Here is a 26,423-nt window from a genome sequence, read left to right as displayed (position 1 = left end):
CCTGATATGAGTCTGACATCCCTGCTTTAAGTGTTTGAGCCTGACAGACAGCGGGAGGCAGAAGCAGCACTGGTATTATCAGCACGCCACCCAACAAGTATGGGGAAGGGCTTCAGACTCACCTGTATACAAGAGCATGTTTGCCGGTCCCACCTTCTCTTTCAGTGTCAGCTACATCCAGATCCAGCACTGCGTGACATCAGCTGCGTCAACATCGGGCTTCCAGGGCTTTTTTGAAGGAGATATATAATCATCATCAGGTTAAAAACATATGGTTTCTGTTGAAAATCCTAACTTGTGGTTCTGTGTGAACTAACCAAAGTGGGGGTTGGCAGACTATATCCTATGGTGCAGGGACGTGCACAGGACTTTAGAGGGGCAGGTGCTCAAAGGCTGAAAAGGGCACTACACTTGTGTGTATATATTAACCAAGCGAGCAAGCACGATTTTTGAGGGCCCTTTTCGGGCGGGGGGCCCCCTTTTTATCACTGACTTAAAAGGCCCATACATCTCCATGAATGTTCAGGGGGGAGGGAATAAGTGCTTACCCTACAGACCCCAAGAAGTGCTGTATATTCTGTATTGTTTAATATAAATGCATTTTTTATTCCAATCCCGATTTGTATTTGAGATTCCCAAATCCCATCGGACTTGACTTCTTCGTGTCCCTCAATGAGTGTAATACCAGCATTCAACTGTATGCGCCACAGCAGTTTCTATCATCATCATCATCACCACCCACGCTATGCATAAAATATATAGGTCCGCGGAGAGGCACGCTGAGGAGGCCGTGCAAACTGCAATGGAATATGGGGCATCTCTCTCTCTTTACCTAATATTTTGATTCTATCCTGACATTTTTCAGTTGGAAGGGCAGTCTATATGTGTAACGGTAAAAAATAAAATAAAAAATCAAAAAGGGCACTTTTTTTATGAGGCTCAAAAAGGCAGGTGCTCAAGCACCCCTTGGCCTCTATGTGTGCACGTGCCTGCTATGGTGTGACTTCAGGCAAAAAGACGCTTTGCACCAGAATATTAGCCAGTCGTTAGCCTTGGAGCTAACATCTCAGGATAATTTATAGTGAAATAATAGCTATTTTCATAGCTAGACAACACACACATCACTTACTGTACATATGGTCTAAAAAGGAAAATTTTAATGATTGTATAGAGAAAAAATCATGCTTTTCTGCTGCCAGTCAAAAGACCATTGTACAATCAACAGTTAGTCTTGTGTGTTATCATTGGAGATACATTTCTCACTCACCATTGAAAAATAAAAACTGGGATGGCCTTCTTTAACTAAAATAATGGACTTTGTATTGGGCATTGTATTGTATTCATGAAACATCTCCATTATCTCTGCTTGTTGATAAATACAGCACATTATGGTACTGTACTAGGTCATAGGATTACTTAGCTTTCGATACACCACATGTAAAATCTGTACCACCTTTGTGGCAATGGCTGAACCTGTACGACATTGCATGGAAATAGCAAAGTGGAAGGAAGCAGCCAAAAGTGAGTGTGGCGCCGCTCACCCATTATTAAACATCTAACTTAAGCCAGTCTAAGCTTCTAAAACAGTACAATTTCAGCTGTAGTTGGTTATTATCATCTTATCTGCATCTTAGCTGTCATGAGAAAACTCAGACTAAACCCTCAGAGACATGTCCACCTACTGACCCACACAAACGTGCACGCATACACACACACACACACACACACACAAACATACAGTAGACACATGCATGTGTGCACACTGGAAAACACAGGTACACAACACAGATAAGCTCACACAAATCCACCAGCACACACACATACATGGGCTTACATAGGATGCAGAGAAAAAGCCCTGAGCAACATTCACTCTTACCCATGAAGGCACACACATACACACACGCACACACACACACACTCACTCACACAGACCCTCAGAAAAACCACACGTGCACACTAATGCACACACATTCTGCCTGGCATACCCACTGGCTTGTATAGGATGAGTAGGAAAAAGCCCAGTGGATGCACACATATTATGCACACACACACACACACACACACACACACACACACACACACACACACACACACACACACACACACACACACACACACACACACACACACACACACACACACACACACACACACACACACACACACACATACACACACACACTCTCTCTCTGCTTGGCAGTGTAGTGTGTTGCTTGGCATTCTGTAAATGTCAAAAGGATGGCGTTCACAAATACATCCAGGCACCTGGGAGATTACATTTTATCAACATACAAATAATGCTGCTTTCATACAACACTGGGCACTGTGACAGAATACTAACCATGGCTGGGGTGATAGGAAAATGTATGACATTGAGCTGGCATGTTTCTCTGTGTGTGTGTGTGTGTGTGTGTGTGTGTGTGTGTGTGTGTGTGTGTGTGTGTGTGTGTGTGTGTGTGTGTGTGTGTGTGTGTGAGCTTGTCTGTGTGTGTGTAGGTGTGTGTGTGTGTGTGTGTGTGTGTGTACAGTGTGTGTGTACAGTGTGTGTGTGTGTGTGTGTGTGTGTGTGTGTGAATGTAAGTCCCTGTGTATGTGTGTGTGTGTCTGAATGTGTGTTTGTGTTATTGAACCAGTTGAGCTGTGATGTGGATGGCTGTTGCCTGCAGTGTCAATGCTGCTGAATATCAAAGAGGAATAATCAAATAGAGACTCACCCCTGTCGGCCATGTTTACACTGCAGCTTCAAAACGGTTCATAACCCGATTTAACCATAGAAATCACAGTGTAAACTTGCAGCTTCAAAACCGATTCCCCTGCCTCCAGTGAGGAACAAGTTTTTCCCGTCTGCTATTTTAACCCAGTAAGTCTGGACCGAGTAAGTACTACAATATACTACCTGTGTGAAACATGGCTATTGTAAAAAGGGGGTAGGGAAGCAACGAACACGAGGGAGATAGCCTAAAGGAACGGGGGGAAATAAACTAAATAATGCTGCTGCCCTGGTGGTGGATAGCTGTGCCCACACTGCACCAGTTGACCTAGCAAATACACACCGGGCAGAAAGCAAAACAACAGTGGTGCATTTGTGGAGAAAACCTGGTTGTCCATCAGTTCCAGCAGTTAACACTTTAATATACAACCGTATACATAAACATAGTGACCACTTAACTGGTGGGTGATGGTGCATTGAGGAGCCTCAGTCGTAGCTCTCTGAGCCGCAGCAATGGAGATGATTTTAAGATGGGAGGTGTAGCTCGATGGTGGATACTGGAGCCGACGATGTAGAAGAAGCCCGGAGAAACAATGAATGAATGAATGAATGAATGAATGAATGAATGAATGAATGAATGAATGAATGAATGAATGAATGAATGAATGAATGAATGAATGACAACTTTATTTAACAGATTGCAGAATGGGTACAATACAGTACGGCTCAATACATACAATTGTTAAGGAGATGCAGACCTGAAAAAGACGTTTGTCTTGTTTCCATCAGGGTCCCCCATTTTCAATTCATATAGACATTTATGACATACACAACATACATGACATCTATGGCATAGGGACATTTAGTATTTAGTACATTTGTGACATAAACGGTATTCAATATACAGTACTGTTACCCCTAGATCCTGACAGAGTATATACATATGTTGGGGAGGGGACTGTACATTAGGAGGGGGTGGGTGGGTGGGAGAGAAATATCCATACGGCGGGGAGGGAATATGTACATGCGGTGGGGAGGAGACTGTCTATTAGGAGGTGGTGGGGGTTTTGGGCATTTACGGTGGCCAGTTTCGAATTGCAGCCTCCCGTAGGTGCTCTTTAAGAGCGGTTTTGAATGTGGGTAGAGATTCACATTCCTTTACAGCTTTGGATAGGGCGTTCCACATTGATGTGGCATAATTACGAAACGTGTTTAGTCCCTTGTTTGAGCCGAATCTGGGTTTAACATGATTTGTTGAGCTTCCTCTGGTGTAGTGGTTGTGGTATTCACTGACCTTTGGGAAGTATTTTGACATGTACATGGGTACCTTAGTCGTATAGTGTATCTTGTAGACCAGGCCCATTGCAAGTTGCTGTACTCTGTCGTCTACTCTAAGCCATCCTAGGTTGTCAAAGTGGGCAGGGGTGAGGTGGGTTCTGGGGGTAAGGTCAAGTAGTAGTCTGACCAGTTTGTTTTGTGATGTTTGTAATTTTGTTTTAAGCGCCTTTGAGGTGCTTTGGTACCATGAGGTGCACGCATAGTCGTAGTACCCTTGAATGAGTGCTCCTGCCAGAGTCTTCAGGGTATTCTTGTTTACCAGAGAGGAGATCCGGTACAAGAATGTAGTTCGTTGGTTGACTTTTTTTATTACATTGGATGCCATTTTGTCACAGGAAAGATTTGCCTCTAGGATGGAACCCAGGTAGATAATTTCGTCTTTCCTTGTGACAATATTGTCACCCACTGCAACTGAGAAGCCGTCGGTCTTGCTGAGTTTGTTATTTGAACCGAAGAGAATGGACTCTGTTTTGCCCATGTGTAATGATAGTTTGTTATCAGCAAGCCATATGCAGATTTTGCCTAGTTCCGAGCTGAGGGTTTTTTCAACCTGCAACTTGTTCTTGTCAGAGACCAGCAGGGCTGAGTCCTCCGCAAACAGGAACAAGTTGCAGTCACAGGCTGACGACATGTCATTTGCATAAATTAGGAAGAGTAGCGGTCCTAGTATGCTTCCTTGTGGAAGACCACAGCTCACTGTGAGGGGGGGGGGGGATAGAGTACCGTTTACCTCTACAATCTGTTCTCTCCCCTCCAGGTAGGATTGCATCCAGCTCACTGATAAGCTATCAAAACCAATTGCTTTTAGCTTGTCAATCAGAATGGAGTGATTGACAGTGTCGAAGGCCTTTTGTAGGTCCAGCATGACCATGCCGCAGTATTTCCAGTCTGCCATCTCGCCTGTGGGCTGCTATTATGAAGCCCAGGTGTGTCTCCATTACCTCATCACACACCTAAGAGAGACTGGGGGAGGTGCCCGGGGATTGTCAGTCGGCCATTCTCCAGGTACTCTCCCAATGAGGTTAAGTGTTGTTAACCACACTCCTTTTGCTGCGTTCAGGATACACAGGTAATCCACAGTTTATATTCCATAGGGTAATCCAGTGTATAAGGCACGCAAGATTTATTGGGCAAGGAAAGGCGAAGGTTAGGCTGGGGAGCACTGTCTTGTCAACCTGTGAGAACAGTTCTGTGAAACGGTTGGATGCAAACTAATTTAATATCTTTCTGTTATTCTTGTGGCTCCTCCTCATATAAATGAACAACACAGTCAATGTCTTGATACCCTTTTCCATTACAGAGATATGTGAAATGTGATTATTACTGGTTCATCACCGTCAAAGTATTTTTTTTATTAAAACCTCAAATCACCACCTTTGACTAGTGTCATGCTAACTTCTGAGTACAAAAATTGCATTGTTGTTGTGGTATAATTTGACTATAAAATCAAGGTGTTCAGATGATAATTACCATAAGACTGTGTAAGAATGTAACAAAGTAGGCTGACATGAACAGCTGACTGGAGGTAATACAGGGGACTAGAGCCTTGTCCAGACTAAAACGATTTTGATCTTTTTCGTTTCGTTTTCATTTAAAAAAAGGTTTCTGTAAAAATGAAAATGTCTTAAGATAATAAGTGCGTGCCACAAATTTACAAACTAAATGTCTTTCCTGTTTTTCGCTCTTTTATTTTGAAAACCGACTTGTGTGTCCGGTTCTGTGCTTTTGAGCCGACACTAGTTTTCAACGGATAGGAGAGACACACACACACCGCGGCGCGAGTGCAGCTTCACAGGCAGCCGGTGATGAGGAGGAGGAAGATCTGTGGATTTTAATCGGCAGGAGAGAGAGAGAGAGCTCAAAGCCGTATATAATATAATAGCCCGGTGGTGCGGTCGGAGGCAGCTCAAACTAACTGTGTTGTAATAAATTAATTGATGTTTAACTTGTCCGTGTGTGTGTCCAGTCCTTTCGACTAGCAAACGTTGTCTGTATTTAACGTTACCTCAAGATACCACTGTCTATTGTATTTAGTTGGGAAGTTGGTTAGCTATTTAGCTAATGTTGTTAGCATTGTATAGCATCAACGCTAGCTGGCTACAGCTCAACACCAGCCATGGAAATACTATTTAATAAATTATGGAGGCTTTTTAATCGTCAAGGTAAGAGAGGATTTGATCAACTGAAGGGGTATGCTATGGAACAGTTTGCCGCAAAAGCCCAATCAGGCTCAATAGCTTCTGCACCACGAACGCAACTACTCTGTACGACGCCATAGTTGTTGTGATGTTGGCTGAGAGTTTGTGCATGCGGGGTAAGGGAGAGGTGGGCCAACGTGTCATCGGTTCAGGAGAAGACGCGTATCGCTTGTAAAGATAGTGCCGCAATGGGGGGCGTCTTCAGGTGTCTTCAGAATTGCGCACTCTGAAAACTGGTATCAGAAAGTACCGTCTTCAGGCTGCCAGATCGCAGTTCCGTGTGGCAGAACGATGCAAACGATCAAATACTTTGCCTAAAACGACCAAAATCGTTTTAGTGTGTACATGGCCTAGGAGGTGTGATGGCAGCTACTGAAAATAGTAATGACCAGCAGGAAGCTGTTGGAAGTGTTTGTAATCAGAGATCACACCCTGGTGTGACAGCTTGCATTGTATGCAGGAGACAACTGTAGAAAACAGGAACAGACCTGCTTTTGTGGAATTGAGAACAGAATCAAACTGTTTAATGTAATTATTTCATAATTAAGTAGAATGGGATACAATATTAGAAATGTGATTTGGTTAGATAAGACCATTAAAAGAAGACCAAGAAACCTACATGTGTAAAACATATACGACTATCTATATCTGTCTCTCTCTCTCTCTCTCTATTGGTCTGGTTAGACCATTTAGTTCAAGTTCAAGTTTCAAGTTTATTATTATTATTTATTATTTGTCATACAGAAATACAGAATACTTTGCATGAAATGTTTCTTTCTGTTTTGCTCCTGAGGGTGTGCTAGATAATAACAAGATAGTATAAATAAGTATAATAAGTAGAACGTCAAGTTAAGTACGTAAACAAGTGTAAACAACACAATTGTTCAGTATACCTCTATATACAGTATGTACAGCTGGTACAATAATGGTGAGGTATAGCTTAGCTTGTGGTGCCACCTTGTGGTGGTGAGGTGCAATAAGGAATAAGGAATGAGATATGTGCAATTTCCTTACCAATATTATAAATATAAAGTGTAAAAGTGTAAAGTGTGGTAAAGTGGGTGCTACAGTGTGTTGTTTATTTAAACTGAGTGTGTGTGTGCTGTGGGTGTGTTAATGGCCTGTTATTGTTCATTGTTCAATCATTATTCATTGAGCATCCTGATGGCCTGGGGATAGAAGCTCCTTCTGCGTCTCTCTGTGCTTGCCATGAGACTCCGGTATCACTTCCCTGACGGCAGCAGTTCAAAGAGGCAGTTGTTTGGGTGGCTGGAGTCTTTGATTATTCTCTTAGCCTTGCCCATGCACCGCTTGTTGTAAATGTCTTGGAGAGTGGGAAGCCTACCTCCAATTGTGCTGAATTTTTTGGGTACAGGGATAATGGTGGACTTCTTCAGACAGGTGGGGATGACAGCCTGTTCTAAGGACAGGTTAAATATGTCAGTGAATACCGGGGCCAGTTGGTCGGCACAGACTTTTAGACCCGGCCGGGGATACTGTCCGGTCCTGCTGCCTTCCTGATATTCACTGTTCAGCTTGAGGGAGGTGCCTTTGTAATCTGTCATCGTTCTGAGGCCCTGCCACATACCTCTAGAGTCAGTCTGTTCATACTGAAGTTCAATTTGATCCCTGTAGTGCCGTTTTGCCTCAATTACTGACCTCCTTACGTTGTATCTCGCCACCTTGTGGTCATTCATGTTGCCTGCCACAAGCCCGGCAATGTAGGCTGAGGTGCGCACTTTCAGAGCTTCGTGGACGGATTTGTCTACCCAAGGCTTTTGGTTTGGGTAAACTCTAATTGTGGTAGTGGTTTGCTTGCGGTGGAATATACACTCCGATCAGAATGACCGACGTTAACTCTCTCGGGAGAAAGAAAGGCCGGCACTTGATGGATATATACTCCAGGTTTGGGGAGCAGTGGTTATACAGTGTTTGGTATCTGTGAGGAACATTTTCAAAAATGACAATATTGATATAGAGTATATATATTAGGAATAGGTTGTATCTACAGTATCTGTTGAAAAACTGTATTGCAGCTGTTGCATGAGGTCATTTTGGCCCAAAAAAGGGGGAGTTGTAAATCCCAGGAAACTGTCCACATGTCCATATTAGGACATGTTCAACATGTCACATCAGCACCAAATACAGGGTCTGATAGGCCAAGACCTGTGACATCACCACTAGTATTTAGGCAAAGGTAGTGGGTTCTGGACGGGGGCAGACATTCAGATCTGACCTCCACCACGCCACTGTGACAAACCATGTGATTATGTGAGTATTATTTGCTTTATTCGCGTTGGGCTATGTTAGAATATGAAACACTCAAATATAACTGTGTTTGCGTTATTTCTAAGTATATGTGTGAGGCCAATTCAATGGGCCAGGGCAATGTTGGGAGCCAGAACGAAGTCCGTTAAGGGATCTCTCTAGTTCTGTGAGCATTAATAACCATGTAAATCATATTTTGTCATTGATCAATATCACCATGTCTCTCCAAATGCCTCTTGGGACACTTTCCAATAAAAATGAACTATTGTACTAAGTTGAATTCTGGCTTGGACATTAAAAAGTTCATCCTCTCCAGTCTCTCGGGGTCCAAGAGTGGAGAGCAGTGATGCCACAGATTACTTGTGATTGAATTGATTGAATTGATTGATTGATTGATTGAATTGATTGATTGATTGATTGAAAAGTTTATTAACAGATTGCAGAATGGGTACAGTACAGTACATCTCAATACATACAATTGTTAAGGGGATGCAGACCAGAGAAAGACTTTCGTCTTGTTTCCACCAGGGTCCCCCATTTTCAATTCATCATAACATATATGACATACATGACATACAGATAGACAGTACTGCTACATCTATACATTTATGACATATCAGATTTGCAAATACAGTACTGTTTGTGATACAAAAGTGTCCAGAAAAGGAGTGTATATACATTTGGCGTAGAAACTGTACATTGGAGGAGGTTGGTGGGGTGGGGTTGGGTGGGTTGGGTGAGGGCTGTACATTGGAGGTGGGGGGGGGGGGGGGGGTTGGGTAGGGGACACACACACATTTTACACTGTACATTGGAATATTGACAAAGCCTTACTTGGTTATTTACTGTACAACTAGGTTAGGACATTTGTAGGGGCCAGTTTCGAATTGCAGTCTCACGTAGGTGTTTTTTGAGAGTGTTTTTGAAGGTGGGTAGTGATTCACATTCCTTTACAGCTTTAGGCAGGGCGTTCCACATTGATGTGGCATAATTGCGAAACGTGTTTAGTCCCTTGTTTGAGCCGAATCTGGGTTTTACATGATTTGTGGAGCTCCCTCTGGTGTTGTGATCGTGGTATTCACTGACCTTTGGGAAGTATTTTGACATGTACATGGGTACCTTGGTCGCGTAGTGTATCTTGTAGACCAGGCCCATTGCAAGTTGCTGTACTCTGTCGTCTACTCTAAGCCATCCTAGGTTGTCAAAGTGGGCAGGGGTGAGGTGGGTTCTAGGAGTCAGGTCAAGTAGTAGTCTGACTAGCTTGTTTTGAGATGTTTGTAATTTGTTTTTTAGTGCCTTTGAGGTGCTTTGGTACCATGAGGTGCAAGCATAGTCGTAGTACCCTTGAATGAGTGCTCCTGCTAGAGTCTTCAGGGTATTCTTGTTTACCAGAGAGGAGATCCGGTACAAGAATCGCGTTCGTTGGTTGACTTTTTTTATTACATTGGATGCCATTTTGTCACAGGAAAGATTAGCCTCTAGGATGGAACCCAGGTAGGTAATTTCATCTTTCCTTGTGATAATATTGTCACCCACTGTAACCGAGAAGCCGTCGGTCTTGCTGAGTTTGTTATTTGAACCGAAGAGAATGGACTCTGTTTTGCCCATGTGTAATGATAGTTTGTTGTCGGCGAGCCATATGCAGATTTTGCCTAGTTCCGAGCTGAGGGCTTTTTCAACCTGTAACTTGTTCTTGTCAGAGACCAGCAGGGCTGAGTCGTCCGCAAACAGGAACAAGTTGCAGTCACAAGCTGACGACATGTCATTTGCATAAATTAGGAATAGTAGCGGTCCTAGTATGCTTCCTTGTGGAACACCACAGCTCACTGTGAGGGGGGGGGGATAGGGTACCGTTTACTTCCACCATCTGTTCCCTCCCCTCCAGGTAGGATTGTATCCAGCTCACTGATAAACTATCAAAACCAATTGCTTTTAGCTTGTCAATCAGAATGGTGTGATTGACAGTGTCGAAGGCCTTTTGTAGGTCCAGCATGACCATGCCGCAGTATTTGCCCGCGTCCACCTCTTGTTTGATGTGGTCGTTCAAGTAGAGAAGGCATGTGTCAGTGGAGTGGGATGTTCTGAAGCCAGATTGGAATTCGTAGATTAGATTTTTTTCCGCGAGGTACTTTTCGATCTGTTCGTATACTATTTTTTCCATGACTTTCGAGATGGATGTAAGGATAGAAACAGGGCGGTAGTTACCCGGGTCTAATTTGCTGCCCTTTTTGTGCAGGGGTGTTACTCTCGCAATTTTGAAGTCCTTGGGGACGTGTCCCTGTTTTATGGAGAGGTTTATTATGTGTGTGATGACTGGGGTGATGGCTGCTGCTGATCATCTGTAGTTACTATTTCCAGTTTGAAGTCGTCTTTGTGGACGCCTAGGTTCATGTAGTATGCTACTATGTGTTCTACCCCATACTGCCCTGAGTGGGAGGGTAGTTTGTTTACCAGTGTTGTGGCTATGTTTGTGAAGAAAGTGTTTAAGTAATTGGCTACATCCAGCTTGTCTGTGATGAGCGTGTTGTCCGTCTTTATGTTTATGTTTGAGAACCTGGTTTTGAGTTTTTTACTGCAGCCTAGTTGATTGTTGAGTAATTTCCAAAGTTCACGTGGTTTATTTTTGTTTTCCTCGGTTTTGTCATTGATGAAATTTTTTTTAGCAGTTTTGATCATGGAGTTTACGTCATTTCTTAGTCTGTTTCTTTCTAGTTTGAGTTCAGTCACGTGGTCTTGGAGTTCACTGCTCGTGCTTTTGGTAAGCTTTGACTGACTTTTACGAAACTCAGAGCATTTTTTGTCTCTGGCTTTCATAGCGGTCAGTATTTCAGTGTGCATCCATGGCTCAGCGCGATTTTTTACCCTGGTGGTTCTTAGGGGGGCCATTTTGTTTAGTATTGATGAAAATTTGGTTTTGAAGCCAAGCCAAGTTTCTTCAACCAGTGTACCATTGAGTTCATCTGACCAGTCCAGACTCTCCAGTTCAAGGTTAAAGGCCTCGCTAGAGTAGGTTTTGAGGTCTCTAGATGTGACTGTTTTGTGACAGCCAGCCTTTAGTTTTAGCTTTTTGCGGGTACAGAATATCATGTAATGATCACTTAACCCGCATGCTATAACCCCTTTACTGGAGATCTTGGACTTGTCAGAGGTCAGTATGAGGTCAATGGTAGTCTGAGTTGATTCACATATCCTTGTGGGTTGGGTGATTAGTTGGCTGAGGCCGTGCAGATCACAAAACCTATTGAAGGATTTGAAGACGGGTGCATTTTTTTGTTGCATATCCGTGTTCCAATCCCCAATAAGAATTTTTTCCGCATCCTCAGCTCCAGCTAAGCACACATCCAAAGTATCATAAAAGCCAGTTTGATCTGGCGGTCTGTATATTGTGCCGACTAGAACAGATTTTGCCCTTTCAAATAAAATTTCCACCCATACGGTTTCAATTGCCTCATGATGAAGGTCAGTACGGGTAATGAATTTGGTGTCCTTATGTATGTACATACAAACACCACCTCCATACTGGTTTCTGTCATTACGGACTATAGTATAGTTCTCTATTTCTATTTCAGGGTCTGTTACAGATGGATCAAGTTTAGTTTCAGTAAAGCAAATTATGTCTACCTTACCGCTCATAAACAGGTTTCTTAATTCGTCCAGCTTATGCTTAATGCTGTTTACATTAAGGTGAAAGATGTGTAGTCCGTTTTTATTAGCTGTGTTATTGATGTCTTCGAGTTCCAGGTAATGGTCTTCTGGTGCTGCTGTGGGGGAGGGAGGGGGGGGGCTTTGTTGTTGTCTCCGTGAGGACTGTGTGTTGGTGTGTGGGGAGGGGGAGTCCTTTGTCCTTTCTTTTCTGGCGGCAACCTTTTGTTCTCCTGGGCTGGTAAACATAGCCAGCCTGGCTAGGTTGGCTAGTTTATCAGGCGATTTGTCCGTGGGGTTGCCGGTTGGGGGGGCTTTGTTGACGTGGGTGGGAAGGGGGGAGGGGGGGGTCGGGACCCGCGCCGTGCTGGTACAACAAAGGACTCGGTCCAGAGTTCCTGGATGTTTTCGCCGTTAGCTCCGCTGGCTAGCCGGCTATCGGGCGTCGTGATGTTTAAATCCCGCGTCGGGATGGTCGTCATGGTTTCGACCCTCGGTTCACCTCCTCTCGTCTCTGCCTCACGTGTGCTCGTCTGCTGCGGCGTCATTTGGGAAGAGTTGCCGTCCGCGCAGTGGATATAGCCACAGGTTGAGTTGTTGATATTGGTCGCGATGGTAACCTCCCTCGCTTCTTGCGCTGCCAGACCAAGTCTTCTCGCCTGTGTTCTGGTCAAGACCGGGCCTGGGTTTAGATGAATGTCTCCCGAGAGTAGCAGGATAAGGGACAAAAAGGTCTTTCGGTCCATTCTGCCATTCGGGGGTCTGTTCTTTCTTTCAGGATTGGCCGTTAATGTTGCGTGAACGGTCGCTGTCCCCACGGCCAGGTGCTTATGTTCCGTGCCGTTTTGGAAATAAAAGTCGCTGTGTACCTCCTTTTCTATTTTTGCTCTTCTCTCCTCTTCTGTCTGGTTATGCTTCATCGTTGAGTAGAGGTACGAATCCGTTATCCAAAACATAACGAGGAGAAAATGTGCGCAAAATCTCTTTTGTTTGCTGTATTGACGAGGGCTCCGGGAGCTCAGGAATTTGCGACCGCTTATGGCTGTGTCCTGTGACTTTGTAAAAGTAATCCGATTACTGATTACTGATTACTCCTTTAAAAAGTAATCCAAGTTACTTTACTGATTACTTGATTATCAGAGTAACTTAGTTACTTTGAAAGTAACTAGGTTACGAAGTCGTCGTCGTTCCCCCAACAGTTTTTTTAAAACGCTTTATTGAAAGTGCATAAATTGTTTTTAACTTGTTTCTCTGCACATAACGTAAATTGTTAAACTAGTGCTTCAGCTTCTGTACCATCAAGTATGGTAAAGCAACAGTCTATGATGCTCACAGCATTAGAGCAGCCAGCCAGTGGTTTTACAAAACCAGTGTATCCATTCACATCTAACAAATGCAGGCTGAACTATTCAATTATATCAACTGTAACTATTAAATTGTTTTTATAAATGTCTCTCTATAAACATACAATCAGTCTCTCTTTAACATGTAAATTAACTGTAAATCTGGCAAATAAGAGCTTTTGCTCTGCCACCATCAAATATACATTAATCAATAGGGAAAGAAACAATCTCTCTCTTTTGCTGTTTGGCTGGCCTCCGAGTCCTCCTGTACCTAGTCGAAGCGTCGTAGTGTTGTGATTCCAGATGCTTTCAATGCAATTGGATGTGCTGTTTTTAGCGGTAGACAGTATTTACGTTTAGGTCGCTTTCACATATAGTTTTGGTGGACTCGGTGCGGTTCTGGGGGTGAAGTTGCAACATTGTTGCATTCTTCATTTGGTTCGCCTGCTTTCACACAGGACGGACCGAGACCTTCTGAACAATGTCACGCGGTCGAAAAGGGCGCTTGTCTATTGGACAGTGGAAATGTGTGTGTGGCTGCTGCGATCCCGTGTGTGTGTCTGTGTGTGTACTGCGGAGCCCTTCAGATCAGCGGAGCCGAGTTTTGACATGGCATTGATCCATTGTTCTATTGAAGCACATTACCACCATCCTCTCGCTAAACAACTTGTAGACCACGGTGTTTTTATGAGTGCCCACAAGTAGCTGTTTTAATAATATAATAAGCCGCGCGCCTCGGTAATAATAATAAGCCGCGTTTTTTCTTCCTGTAAGCGTTTTGGGGTGGAATTCTCAGACGAATGCAACGGAGCCCTGCTGTCACACGATTGGCGCATATGTCACATGACGTGCTGTGAAGACCCGCCCTACTCTGCCTCTGATTCGCAGACTGTGGATGGGGAATGTGATTAGGCCAAAGCAGAGTCACTCACAGACAGAGAGTCCAGTCACGCCGTGGGACACATTCTTGTGTAACCCTTTCACTGCCACACCACGTCACTCCCAAATAAGAAAAACAGCTCAAAAATTTATTTTTGACTGTCGAAAACGAAATAAAATACTGCATTCCGCCTGCATTATGAATTTATGATGAGATAGTAACGAAATAGTAACGCACAGCCACTTGGACAAGTAACTGCAATCAGATTACTGGCTTTTAAAGATTAACGCGTTAGATTACTATTTTCGGGGAAAAGTAATCAGATTACAATAACGCGTTACTTAGTAACGCGTTACCGGCATCACTGGTGGAGAGGGCTATTTACCCACTGTCTCCATTCAACACATGTACCAGAACATGTCCATAATGGTTGATACCACATTGTGTCACGTGAAGCGTATGAGGAAGAGCCTCCTCCTCTTTATCGTGTCACGGTGAAGCATACTGTATGAGGAAGAGCCTCCACGTCTTTATCGTGTCACGGTGAAGCGTACAGTATGAGGAAATGCCTCCTCATCCTCGTCTTTATCATGTCATGGTGAAGCCTCTGAGAAAGAGCCTCCTCGTCGTCATCGTGTCACGGAGGAGAAGACAGGGGGGGATTAGAAGAAAGAAGAGGAGGAGGTGTGGAGGAGAGAGGGAGGAGATCACGTCTCTACATATTGAACTTTGCCAACGGTGAGTTAAAAAGAAAATCAATCAATCAGGTTCACTCTGCATCACAAATACCCCACATATGCTATGGTTTTATAATCAGATATCAATATTTGATTTATTCTCATGCCATTGTACAGTTCAGTGTACTGTACAATGTGTGTGTCTGTGTGTGTGTCTTTGGTCTTGGTGATTGATTTCCCCTTGAGTATGGCCAGTGTAAAAAAAAGCCACTGCAAGTTAATTTGATTTCATGAATCAAGAGAGATAGAGAGAGAGAGAGAGAGAGAGAGAGAGAGAGAGAGAGAGAGAGAGAGAGAGAGAGAGAGAGAGAGAGAGAGAGAGAGAGAGAGAGAGAGAGAGAGAGAGAGAGAGAGAGAGAGAGAGAAACTCTCACAATGGCAGATTCCTTTATCTCCAACCCCCGTCCTGCTTGCATGTGATGAGTGACGGCGACATATTGTATTTTATCAAATGGAAAATGGATAAAAGAGAAGGTGAATGAGAGGGCAGTGTGAAGACCGTGCGAAAGAGGGATGGGAAGTGATATAGACAGTATACGTAGAGAGAGAGAGAGAGAGAGATGAAGATTATAAAGATAATCCTGATGATGACGATGATGATGATGGTGAAGAGATATAGACAAAGGATACAGAGAGAGAGAGAGAGAGAGAGAGAGAGAGAGAGAGAGAGAGAGAGAGATGGCAAGAGATCTCTCATGAGTCTAGCTCTGTTGCCGTGCCAACTACTCATCACTAAGGGCTTGTAGCGGTGTGTCTTGATGAAAATGGATGAGCAGGGAGGAAAACGAGGAAATGACATCGTCCCTTACAGGATGTGTGGCTTAATTGCTTCCTCTTCCCGATCTTAATAATAATCTACATCTCCGCCTGAGCAAACAGTGTGAAAGAAGCGCATGTGTCTGTGACTTAAATGAACAATAACGTTTTCTCACAGCAGCTACGAGGAGAATTTCAACATCAATATATAATTGTACAATTAATTTGGACAGCTGGGTATAACTACCTCAGAATATGACGGGAACCCCCCGATCAGTTCATCACCATCTGCCTCTGGGTATTGATACAGGTGACGACTCTGCTGGATTTGTTTATGTGATTCAAACTTCAGTTACTCACATTAGCATAACACACTGATGAACAAATTCAGGTCCATCCGTCTTCTCTGTCATATTAGGTCTCGGGTTTCGACTCGCGAGGCGACGCATGTCGTTCACGCGTGATTCTCATGTGTCCCACGCACAATTTTGTGTCATTTTCATGGTGTCAAAACTTTGCCTTCGCATTATATCACACAACGTGGTCACGATCGACTTCAAGGTGAAATCGAAGTGTTCCGATAACACTTCAAGGCATGTGATAATGTGATCTGTCACTTAACTTGAAATTCATGTGCCTTTCCCCGTGAGGGTATAACCTTGGCCCCTAACCGAGATCTGGCACCTCCTCGAGACACCCCCCCCCCCCAGCTGGCTGACAATCTGTGGCTCTGAGGTGGTTAGGATGGGTCAAACATAGAGGAATCATTTCCCCATGGGGATTAATAAAGTTTAACTTGTTGATATGAATGTCACCCAGCCTGCCTGTCCAGTTGATGAAGAAGGAGATTAAATCATGAAGAACGTGTGTTGCTCATCATTCTCTGCATGCACTCCTTCCTCTCAGCAGGAATGATTCCCCCTCATTCTCCTGCAATACCTGTTTGTCGTATTCTCAAAATTACACACGCATGCATGCACGCACACACACACACACACACACACACACACACACACACACACACACACACACACACACACACACACACACACACACACACACACACACACACACACACACACACACACACACACACACACACACACACACACACACACACACACAGGGGCTGCACATCTCAGCAGTCACTCAGTAACCAACATTGGCTTTGTATTGGGTCCCCCGGGGTCGGGCCAGAAATCCTATTTTAAACTGTAAGAGTTCCCTACACAATTTCACACCAGCCATCCACTAGCACTTAGAAACAGGATGAGCATGAGACAGAGAAAAAGAGTGAACAGAAGAGAAGTAAGAAACTGAGTAGATTTTTTTTTTGGAAATAGTAAGAGACAACATGCAAGTATGAGACAGACACAGAAAGACTGAGAGACAAAGAGACAGAGAGAAAGACAAAGAGACAGACACAGAAAGACAGAGACAAAGAGACAGACACTGTAGAAAGACTGAGAGACAGACAGAAAGACTGAGACAAAGAGACAGACACTGTAGAAAGACTGAGAGACAAAGAGAAAAACACAGAAAGACTGAGAGAAAAAGAGACAGACAGAAAGACTCCAGTGTGCAAGAGCGATTCTATTCACACTTCTCTCTTGGAAGAGACAAGGTCAACAACACTCACTGTGACAAGATGAGTGATTGGAGAGGAGTTTGAACCAAAAAAAATGATGTTCCATTAAATCCCTGGGTATAAAGTCTGGTGCCTTTGAGTGTGTGTTTTTATTTACATCAAAACGAATAGGAGATTGAGAGATAGTGAGATAGATAGATCAGGTCACATGACCATACACCTCACCATGATGCTATGTGTATGTTGCTATTCCTTAATTGAAAATGTGCCAATATTACTGGGGCTGTACGGCACATGTGCGTAAGTTACACAACATTAACGATTCTGATTCCTGAGTGTTTAATAACTGAAAGAAGATATCTACTCAAGTCAGCTCAAAATACAATTGAACCCTTCAGACAAAGAGCCATGTTTGTCTGTTTATTTTGGACAGCCTGTGTGTATTTGCAGTGGTAGTCAACCCCAGTGCACCTGGAGTGTGAATAGAGTACATCACGTCTACTGACTGTAATCACAAATGTAACACTTCCACTTACTGCCTAATTCTTCAGTAGGATTCAACTGATGAAGTTGACTCTAAGGAGACCAAGTGGTCTCAATGGAGCGCATATCTGAATTGTGTCAAATGTTTTCTTGTGTTTTCATTGTGAACACCTTAGAGAACGGACTAAATTCACACCTGTTCCCGGCGGTAATGAACAACCTCATCTCGCTCCCTTGTAGTGTAGCGTAGTGGCTTTTCACAGGCGGACTGAGCGCTTTTGATGAGAAATCTGGAGCATTCCAAGTGTTAGTTGACGTTTGATATACGCAGTACAAAGTCTATTTTCACAACAACATGAACCAGTGTGGGTATTACACATTAGAGGAAGCTGTATGCATAGGGAAATTGGTGTTAACAAAATAAACAAAACAATCGATAAGACAAAACGTACTCCGAAAATCCATCGCAAGCACAGTTGTTAGCAGTAAGTCTTATTGTCATTGTTCCAGTTGTAAGGACTCATCAGAAATAGTCATAGTCCTAACAGACCTTGACTACGCGGACGACATCAGCCTGCTCTCTGACCAGGTGGAGCAGGCACAGGAACTCCTGTGCAGAGTGGAGACGGAGTGCGCCAAGGTTGGCCTTAGGCTAAATGCCAAGAAAACCGAGGTCATAATGTATAACATCCTCCCGGATCATCCACCTCTAAGGACAACAGGAGGCTCTGCTCTAAAGGAAGTCAGTGATTTCAAGTACCTGGGCTCGTGGGTCAACTCGTCCGAGCAAGACCTTAAAGTGAGGAAGACGGCGCTTGCGTGGAGAGCTCTGAACGGCATGACCAGTGTGTGGAAATCCAACCTCCCCCGTCAAATCAAGCTCAACCTCTTTCATGCAACAGTTGAGTCTGTCCTTTTGTATGGCAGTGAATGCTGGACCTTGAAGCCCACCCTGCAGAAGTCCTTGGATGGGTGCTACACCAGAATGATGCGCGTGGTGCTCAACATCAACAGGGATGAGCATGTCACTAATGCAATCTTGTATGGGGGGGTGCTAAAGGTGAGCGATAAAGTGGCAGTCAGGAGAATGAGGCTGGCAGGTCACTGCCAGAGACACCATGAGATGCCAACCAGCAAACTTGTGCTGTGGGAACCAACACACAGGCATCGATCACGAGGACGTCCCACATTAACCTACGTGGACGTACTCAGGAGAGATGCGGGAACAGAAAGCACCGGCGAGCTAGCCAGATGCATGGAGGATCGGGATGACTGGAAGCACCGATGGAGGGCCCGTCCGAGGACGACCTAGATAGATATAGAAATATATTCTATAATAGAAATATATTATACAATCTATTATTAATCTATTATGGCCCCCAATGCTGCAGAGAGGGCAACAATATGATGCATAAGAGTGAGCTGATGAGACAAACTGTGTCCGATTGTGAATCACAAATGGCAACATGAGAGGCGACTCGACAGCAAACAAATGGAAAATGTATTGTGGAGGACCATTCCTCCTAGTACAGTAAAACAAACTGTAGGTATTCTGTGGTATTAGGTTTATACTGGCAGGGATCTAGTCATATGGCTGTTTAAAAGCAAACAAGGACACACAGTGTCAAGAGATACGAAACATTCTGATTAAAATGGTCTCACACAAAGTGCATGCCTATGAGACACCACGAGGGTCCGAGGGGCTAACTGCGAGTGACTGACTGACTGAATGTGTGAATTTAAGAGTGAGGCTTATATGAAGTGCTTTGTATCTAAAAACATCAGTTCCTCTGCTTATACAGCCATGGAATGGTCACATCCTCATTGAAAAGCATTAAAAGTCAGGACTTCTGTGCTTGTGCAGGGAAAGGATATGCATAAAATATAGTTCACACACTGTATTAGTCACATTATGCCTATAGTTTTACATTTGCAAAATGCAAATAGTTAAAAAGAGGATGTTTTGTTTTATTTGCCGGGTCTTTTCACCAACAAAGAGAAAACAAACTAGTAAAAGATATTTAATCAAAAGATCCTCATTCAAAAAAGGCAACTGAATGAGTGAATGACTGCCATTTCATCTTTGGTTGTCTTCCCCTTTCAAGTCTGCTAAGTTAACTGTGCAGAGTCAAATGATGATTTCCCACCTTTAAAAATGCACCCGTGCTGACTCAGACATCTATCTGATTCATGCACGCACACACACATAATGAAACGCTTAATTGAAAGTCAGTTGGGACAAGACCTCTATAGCACCTGTGTGACTAAATCACTGTATGTTGTTCAAAATGTCCATGGGACAAAATTCATAGTGTAGTATAGAATAGGAGTGATGAGCATAAGCATCTAAAGAGCTGGGATGTCTGTTGCTACAGTACATATCTTTTAAGTGTCCGTTGCTGTGCCTGATCATTTATCCAACTCTGGGAACTCCCTTCTGAGAGGGACTCCTATCTTTAGATTCCATTACAGAACACAGTGCAGATCTATTCTGAGAGGCACTCGTATTCTAATACGATGATACTCATATTCCTGATACGATGATACTCATATTCCTGATACAATAATACTCATATTCCTGATACAATAATTCATGTGCAACCTTGTCAAGCTGTGGTGATCAATATTGCCTGTAAGAGGGATGGAGGATGATAATATCAAATGGTCCACTTTAATAGCCACACTATGACCCATATATTATATGGGTCATAGTGTGGCTATTCAAGTGGACCATGAGGAAACAGTATAATGAATAAATATCAGAGCAACTGACAAGATTCCCCATCTACATTTTGGATATATCTGTATTATTTTTGTCAAGAGTTTAAAGTAGATACAAAGCTTTTTGAAACTGTGCAACCTCATCATGATTCATATTAAGATTAATCTATTTTACTCCCAATGCTTCCATGCATTGCAAATGTTCCAGACATGTTGTATAGCCTCCAAATCCATGTATTAAACAAAATCTCATGTTTAGCTGTCAGTCACTTGTATCCAAGTATCAACCAGTACATTTGAGGAAGAAACCTTCAATCCAATAGATGACTTGGTAAATGGAGCCAGTAGTGGGGCTGGCATTCCAAGAGGGGGCTGTACTGTGATCACAGATTGTACATTTTAAATTGTTGCCGGTCATGGTCACCGGATCCACTGCTGAAGTGTAATCTGCGACTAGTATTGTGTTAAGACCCCGGGTTCTAGACGCCACGCTACTTAACATCATATCCTCTACTTATCTGCCGTTTGATTGCATCGGTCTTGAACATTTGAGGCAAATCGATTAGGGCCCACAACATGCAAACTCGGCACATCTGTAATCTTTCAGACAGACTTGATCAAATGCTCATCACGTTTAAGAGGATTTCTATGTGTGAACCAAAACCCAAGGTCTAGCTCTAAGTGAGTTACGTGTATTGATTGATCCAGTCGCTGGAACAATCAATGTACCTGCAGAGGCATCGTTGGGGGGCGGAGCCTACAGAAATAAGCTAATGGAATTCTACTACTTAAGGGAAGATCCCTCCACTTGTTCCTTCCATCTAATCTGGCCGGCTGCTACTGCTAAACGCTAAAGGCCGCCCGTCTGCTACATTTTAAACTGCTCGACTCTTTGACTTTGACTGTAAACTGGCCTGTCATGTAGCACGCTCTTGAGCACAGAGCGACAACAGGATCTGAACCATAACGTTGATTTTCACTAGAAGAGATAAGAGTGAACAAGTCCCGGCATTATTGAAAACCTCACTGTGTCCTTGTGAGGCGCAAGCGTCGCCCTGACAAGGAATTTCAATCCAACCACATTATTCTGTCGTCTCTGTTCAGCCATTTCAGTGGCCCAGCAACACCTTGGGAATACATCCATCAGGCTTCCTCGAGGTGCAAATTAAAATGCTGTCGCTGACAAGTTAACAAATTATTTCCATCTAATCAATATTCTAAATCATCGATACACCAGATCTGCATGCGATGCGTGTGTAAGAGAGATGGAGCTGAGAGAGAGAGAGTTTTCACAGGTTGACCTTTTTAATGGGCAGAGCTTTCAGGTTGAATTGTCCAACTAGTCATTCAATAGCAGAATAATTTAGTACAAAAAGGACAGCTGTGTCACCGTTCCTCTGAGCTAACACGGCCCCGAGACAAGAAAACTGTCTAGAGGAAAAAACCTTGGTGGATTTCCGACACATTGATTTATCAATGGAAGGCTAAGTGGAGGCGTGGGAAAACTGATGACCAAAAGGCTCAACATCAATCAAGTTTTGATTGTGATGTATGACAATAAGATAACACACTTCTCCCTACTGAAACGGGTCGGGATGTTCTGACTCAAATACATGTATTATGAGGAGGGGTTATAATCATATCAGGGGTTATAATCATATCACTTGTTTTCTTTTTTTTTAATGACAAATCACACTTGGCTGAGCAAAAAGCCTTGGCATCCTGCAATAAATCAACTACATCATCATGACTTTATGTCACTCACTTTAACCTGCATTGACCAGTCACCAAATTGACTGCACCTTACATTATTATTGCAAAGGGTCACTTTCAGTCCAAAATCATTAGCGCAAACATAAGGACATACAAATAAAATGAATGAGTATATAACATACGAGTCATTCCAACTGTGTATAGCAGGAGATACATTTTGATATGCCAACACACAAAAGAAATTAAATAAAATAAAATAGACACTTGAGATATGTGATCATGAGGGGGGAAAAAGGTGTACATAATTGAATCAATTCTCTAAGCTAAGATTTTACAAATCACAGAAGACTAATCATTCATCGTATTTTTTTTTCTTTTTTAATAATCAAACAATTTGAGGCTGTATCAAAAACGTTGTAAAAAAATTGAGATTTTCATTGACCATTTTCAGTGTTTTCCCTACGATGTCACTGGAATCTCCCGTCTCTATCCACTCCTCCCTCGCCCTCCTCCTCTCGACCCTCTCCTTGCATACTGTGATCTCTAAAATGTGAATAACTGTACATTCTCCTCTGGGACGATCTCAATGGCACTCCGAGCTTCTCTGCGAGAACTGAGAGAACGAGAGCCTCATTACATTAGAAAAATAATTATCCCACGTCTAAAATAAACTGCAGGACTCTTCCTCCACATCCAGTCATGTACTGCAAATGTGTGTAGGTACTGTAGAAATACAGTTTCAATAGGTGGAGCATATTATGTACAAAAAGGCAAAGACGGCATTCCATTATCATCTTATGTTATGTATATAATCATCTTGAACTAAAAGCAGCCATTTTAAAGTCACAATGGCAGCAGGGGAGAATGGAATTGCATGGATTTAGCTCCAGGTAAACTTACAATATGCATTTCCAAAGTTGTATTTTGGCCCTAAATCTACTGAAGGGGGGAAAGAAAACACCAAGATGTTAAGTTTCAGGACGTCATTTTCCCTCGACCTGCCCTTCACTGATCTGAAGCAACTATGGATCGTCCCTTCCTTGTTTCCACCATGTCATTTACACCCAGCCAAGACTATTATATCTGTTGAGAGGAGCATATGAGGGCAAATGGGGAGTGGGGGGGATCTTAACAGGATGGAAAATGCCCATTCTCGTTTCTGATCAGGCCTGTCACTGTTTTACCATAAGGGGGAAAATAAATCCTGCAGATTATTTTAGTCAGGCACACCGTTCCTTCCATCTCTGTCCTTCCACCACCCAAAAAAATATATAATAATACTATCTATCAGAACATCTTCCAGATATACATTGGATTTTTAAAACTGATAAAACAAACAAATCATTTATTATTTCATCTCTAATTCTTTTTTAGGCTACCTTGTTATTCTCATCTTTACTAGACATTGTGAATAAGGATAAAAACAGACAGATAGTGTTAAAAGGCGAACCGTATTGAGTCTGAATACACACGTGCGTGCTCGCACATACACACAGACACAGACACACACACACACCCCGGCCTCCCATTCACTTGTGTTGTCTGCAGGGGTGGTTCGAGATCCTCGTGATAAGGTCTTTCATATGTTCAGAGAATAGCTCTCCGTATTAAAAACCAGAGTTGTTGCCTGCAGTTGTTCGGTGGCAGTTCGTTGTCTTCCCATATTATTGAAAAGCAAGACAAAAGGGAGTGCTGTTAGGAGAAAGGATTTTGAGTTGAAGTCAGGCAAAAAAATTAAAAATAAAAAACGGAACCCAGAAAAAAAAGACAAAAGCCAGTTTTCAAAACAACACAGAGAAAAATATGTAAAGCGCTGGGATAAGAGGACACTCCCTACTGTCACTGTTAACCAACCGCTTGAATTGTAACGCCAACATGACGAGAAGTTGTTTGTCCTTTGCAGGCCACTATAAGCTGGGCTACCATTTTAACAGTAGTCTCTCCCAGCTTTTTTCAGCCAATCAGCCAATTTCTTCCTGCAACACCCCTCCCCCGCCCACTCCTCCCCTCCCTACCCCAGTCCCTGTTAGCTGTATTGTACCTATAGCACCTCTTTCAATCCCTCCCCTTTATATATCCAAACAGACGTCAGCAAGGAAACCATCACTGTTCCTCAGGCATCCTTTTCCCCCTCCCCCTATGAAGGGAGGGCTGGGCAAGTCTTAGGGGGGTACGTAGGGGGGAGGGGATCTGTAGGGGGTCATGTTCTTGGGACGGGAACCCTTGCCCTCCATGGGAGTGGTGAAGGGGGGTGGTGGTTGGTAGGGTGGTGCATTGGGGTCCTCGTCCCGCAGGGCCGTATACTCTCCTAGCAGTTCCTGGTTGAGGGGGCTGGTTTCTGGGGTGGCCATGTTGGGGTACTCTGGAGGAGGAAGTGGGGGCTTCTCTTCCTGGAGAATAAGGGGCATGCTGGAGGAGGGGGGGGGCTTGGAGTCATCCAGCTCATCAGCGAAGATGATCGGCACCCCTTTCTTAATGAACGTGGCCTGGTCTTCAATAGTTAACTTGCCCTTCCTCTTCTTCCTGTAGCAGATCATAGCGATAATGCCGGCAATCAGTAGGATCGCTGCTACCACCACGGCAGGGATGACCGTATGGAGGTACACGTCGTCTGTGCTCTGTCGGCCTGTTCCCAGTGCTGGTGTAACCGCTTGAGGCTCTGAGATATCTCTCTCTCCAGGTGGGACGAATGAGTACATTTTGCAGCTGGCCTTGCCTTCAACCATGACATGATTGGGTCTGAATTCGGGTTCCATGGCGGACCTGAACGTCTGAGACGGCCTTCCCTCTGCATTGGCCAGCTTCCTGCTCATGACGGCGATCTGATCCTTGGGACAGGGGTAGTGTGCGAGGCTGCTGTTGGTCCACTCCACCACGATCGACCCTTTGGTGATGTTCCTCAGGCTCACCGTGCTGCTGTTGCGGTCGCCCAGTGCGTACGCCAGCTTCTTCACCAGCAGGATCTTCTTGTGGATGTTGTGGGTCACAGAGTGCGGCTCGCCGTCGAAGCGGGCCGTGAAGACCACGGGCGACTTATCGTTGACCGGCCAGCGATTCACGCGCACCTCAAAGGCGTCAATGGCATTGAGGCCACCTTTGTCGGCCGCCTGCATGAAATACTCATGTTTGCCGACATGGTTGGGGTCCGGCAGTCCATAGAGGAGTTGACTAGTAGTGTTGAACAGGATCCAAGAGTCATCTCCCACCACTTCATTGTGGTTCTTCCTCAGAGTCAGACGCAGCTTGTCTGTGGTTCCATCCTCCTTGTCAAAGAATGTGTCTGATGGGATCTTGACTTCGAAGTAGGTCCCCACCAGCGCATTGACCTGGTCGATGGGGTTCCGCAGAACAGGTTTCTCATTGTAGGGGTCTGGAACGACTGCGGGGGATGGCGTGGTGCGTCTTGGTGGCTTGGGTGTAGTGGTCTTCGGCTCTCTGGGCACTGGTGTGGTTTTGGGTTTCTTAGGTTTCCTGGTGGGTCTCCTTGTAGGTGGTGGAGGAGTGGCAGTGGCTTCCACATATGTTGGCCTGGTCGTGGTTGGCTGAATGGCAACAGTGCTTGTGCTTTCCATTACCTTGGTTGGTACAGATGGGCTCAGGGTTGGGGTGTGGGCAATGGACTCACGGACTCTGATCGTGGGCTTACCAGGCAGAGGGACGGGGCCTCTTACTGGAGGAGCAAAGCTTTCCGTTGGGCCAGCAATGGAGGGTGAAGAGAGGGTTGGGATGATCCTGACTGGAGGCTCTACTAGAGTTGTAGGGGGAAGTACTGTCAGGACAGGTGTTGGAGTGTTGTTCAATTGACGCCTCACCCGTTTGGGCAAGTGGGGTTTCTTGTTGGCGATGTGCCAGCCCACTACAGGGTAGCCTAACTTGGCTGACATGGTGCCTTCTTTAGCAGGAGTCTGAACACTGTTGATGTTCGGAACAGTGCTCTGGTCCAGAGAGCAGCCAAGCTTCCAGGACAGGAGAGCTCCATTCTCCACAACCTAGGGGGGGGGGGGGGGGAGATAAATGTATTTACCTTGTGAATAATGATCTATAGA

The 26,423-nt window shown here is 44.1% G+C and overlaps 1 protein-coding gene across 1 annotated transcript in view; it reads right to left on the bottom strand.

Annotated features, from left to right (window-relative positions):
* Positions 1 to 21,961: 21,961 nt before the first annotated feature.
* The window catches only part of dag1 (dystroglycan 1), a gene marked incomplete at its 5' end in the record, with an annotated part of 76,746 nt that continues 72,284 nt past the window's right edge, over positions 21,962 to 26,423 (bottom strand). The window contains one exon of the mRNA XM_084315738.1: positions 21,962 to 26,366. Coding sequence (XP_084171864.1) covers positions 24,540 to 26,366 — 1,827 coding nt within the window. The 3' untranslated portion in view covers positions 21,962 to 24,539. The remainder of the gene's footprint in view (positions 26,367 to 26,423) is intronic.

The sequence above is a fragment of the Notolepis coatsorum genome (genome assembly GCF_963971535.1).
Source record: "Notolepis coatsorum genome assembly, chromosome: 6".
NCBI lineage: Eukaryota > Metazoa > Chordata > Actinopteri > Aulopiformes > Paralepididae > Notolepis > Notolepis coatsorum.
This window is presented reverse-complemented; position numbering and strand designations above follow the sequence as displayed.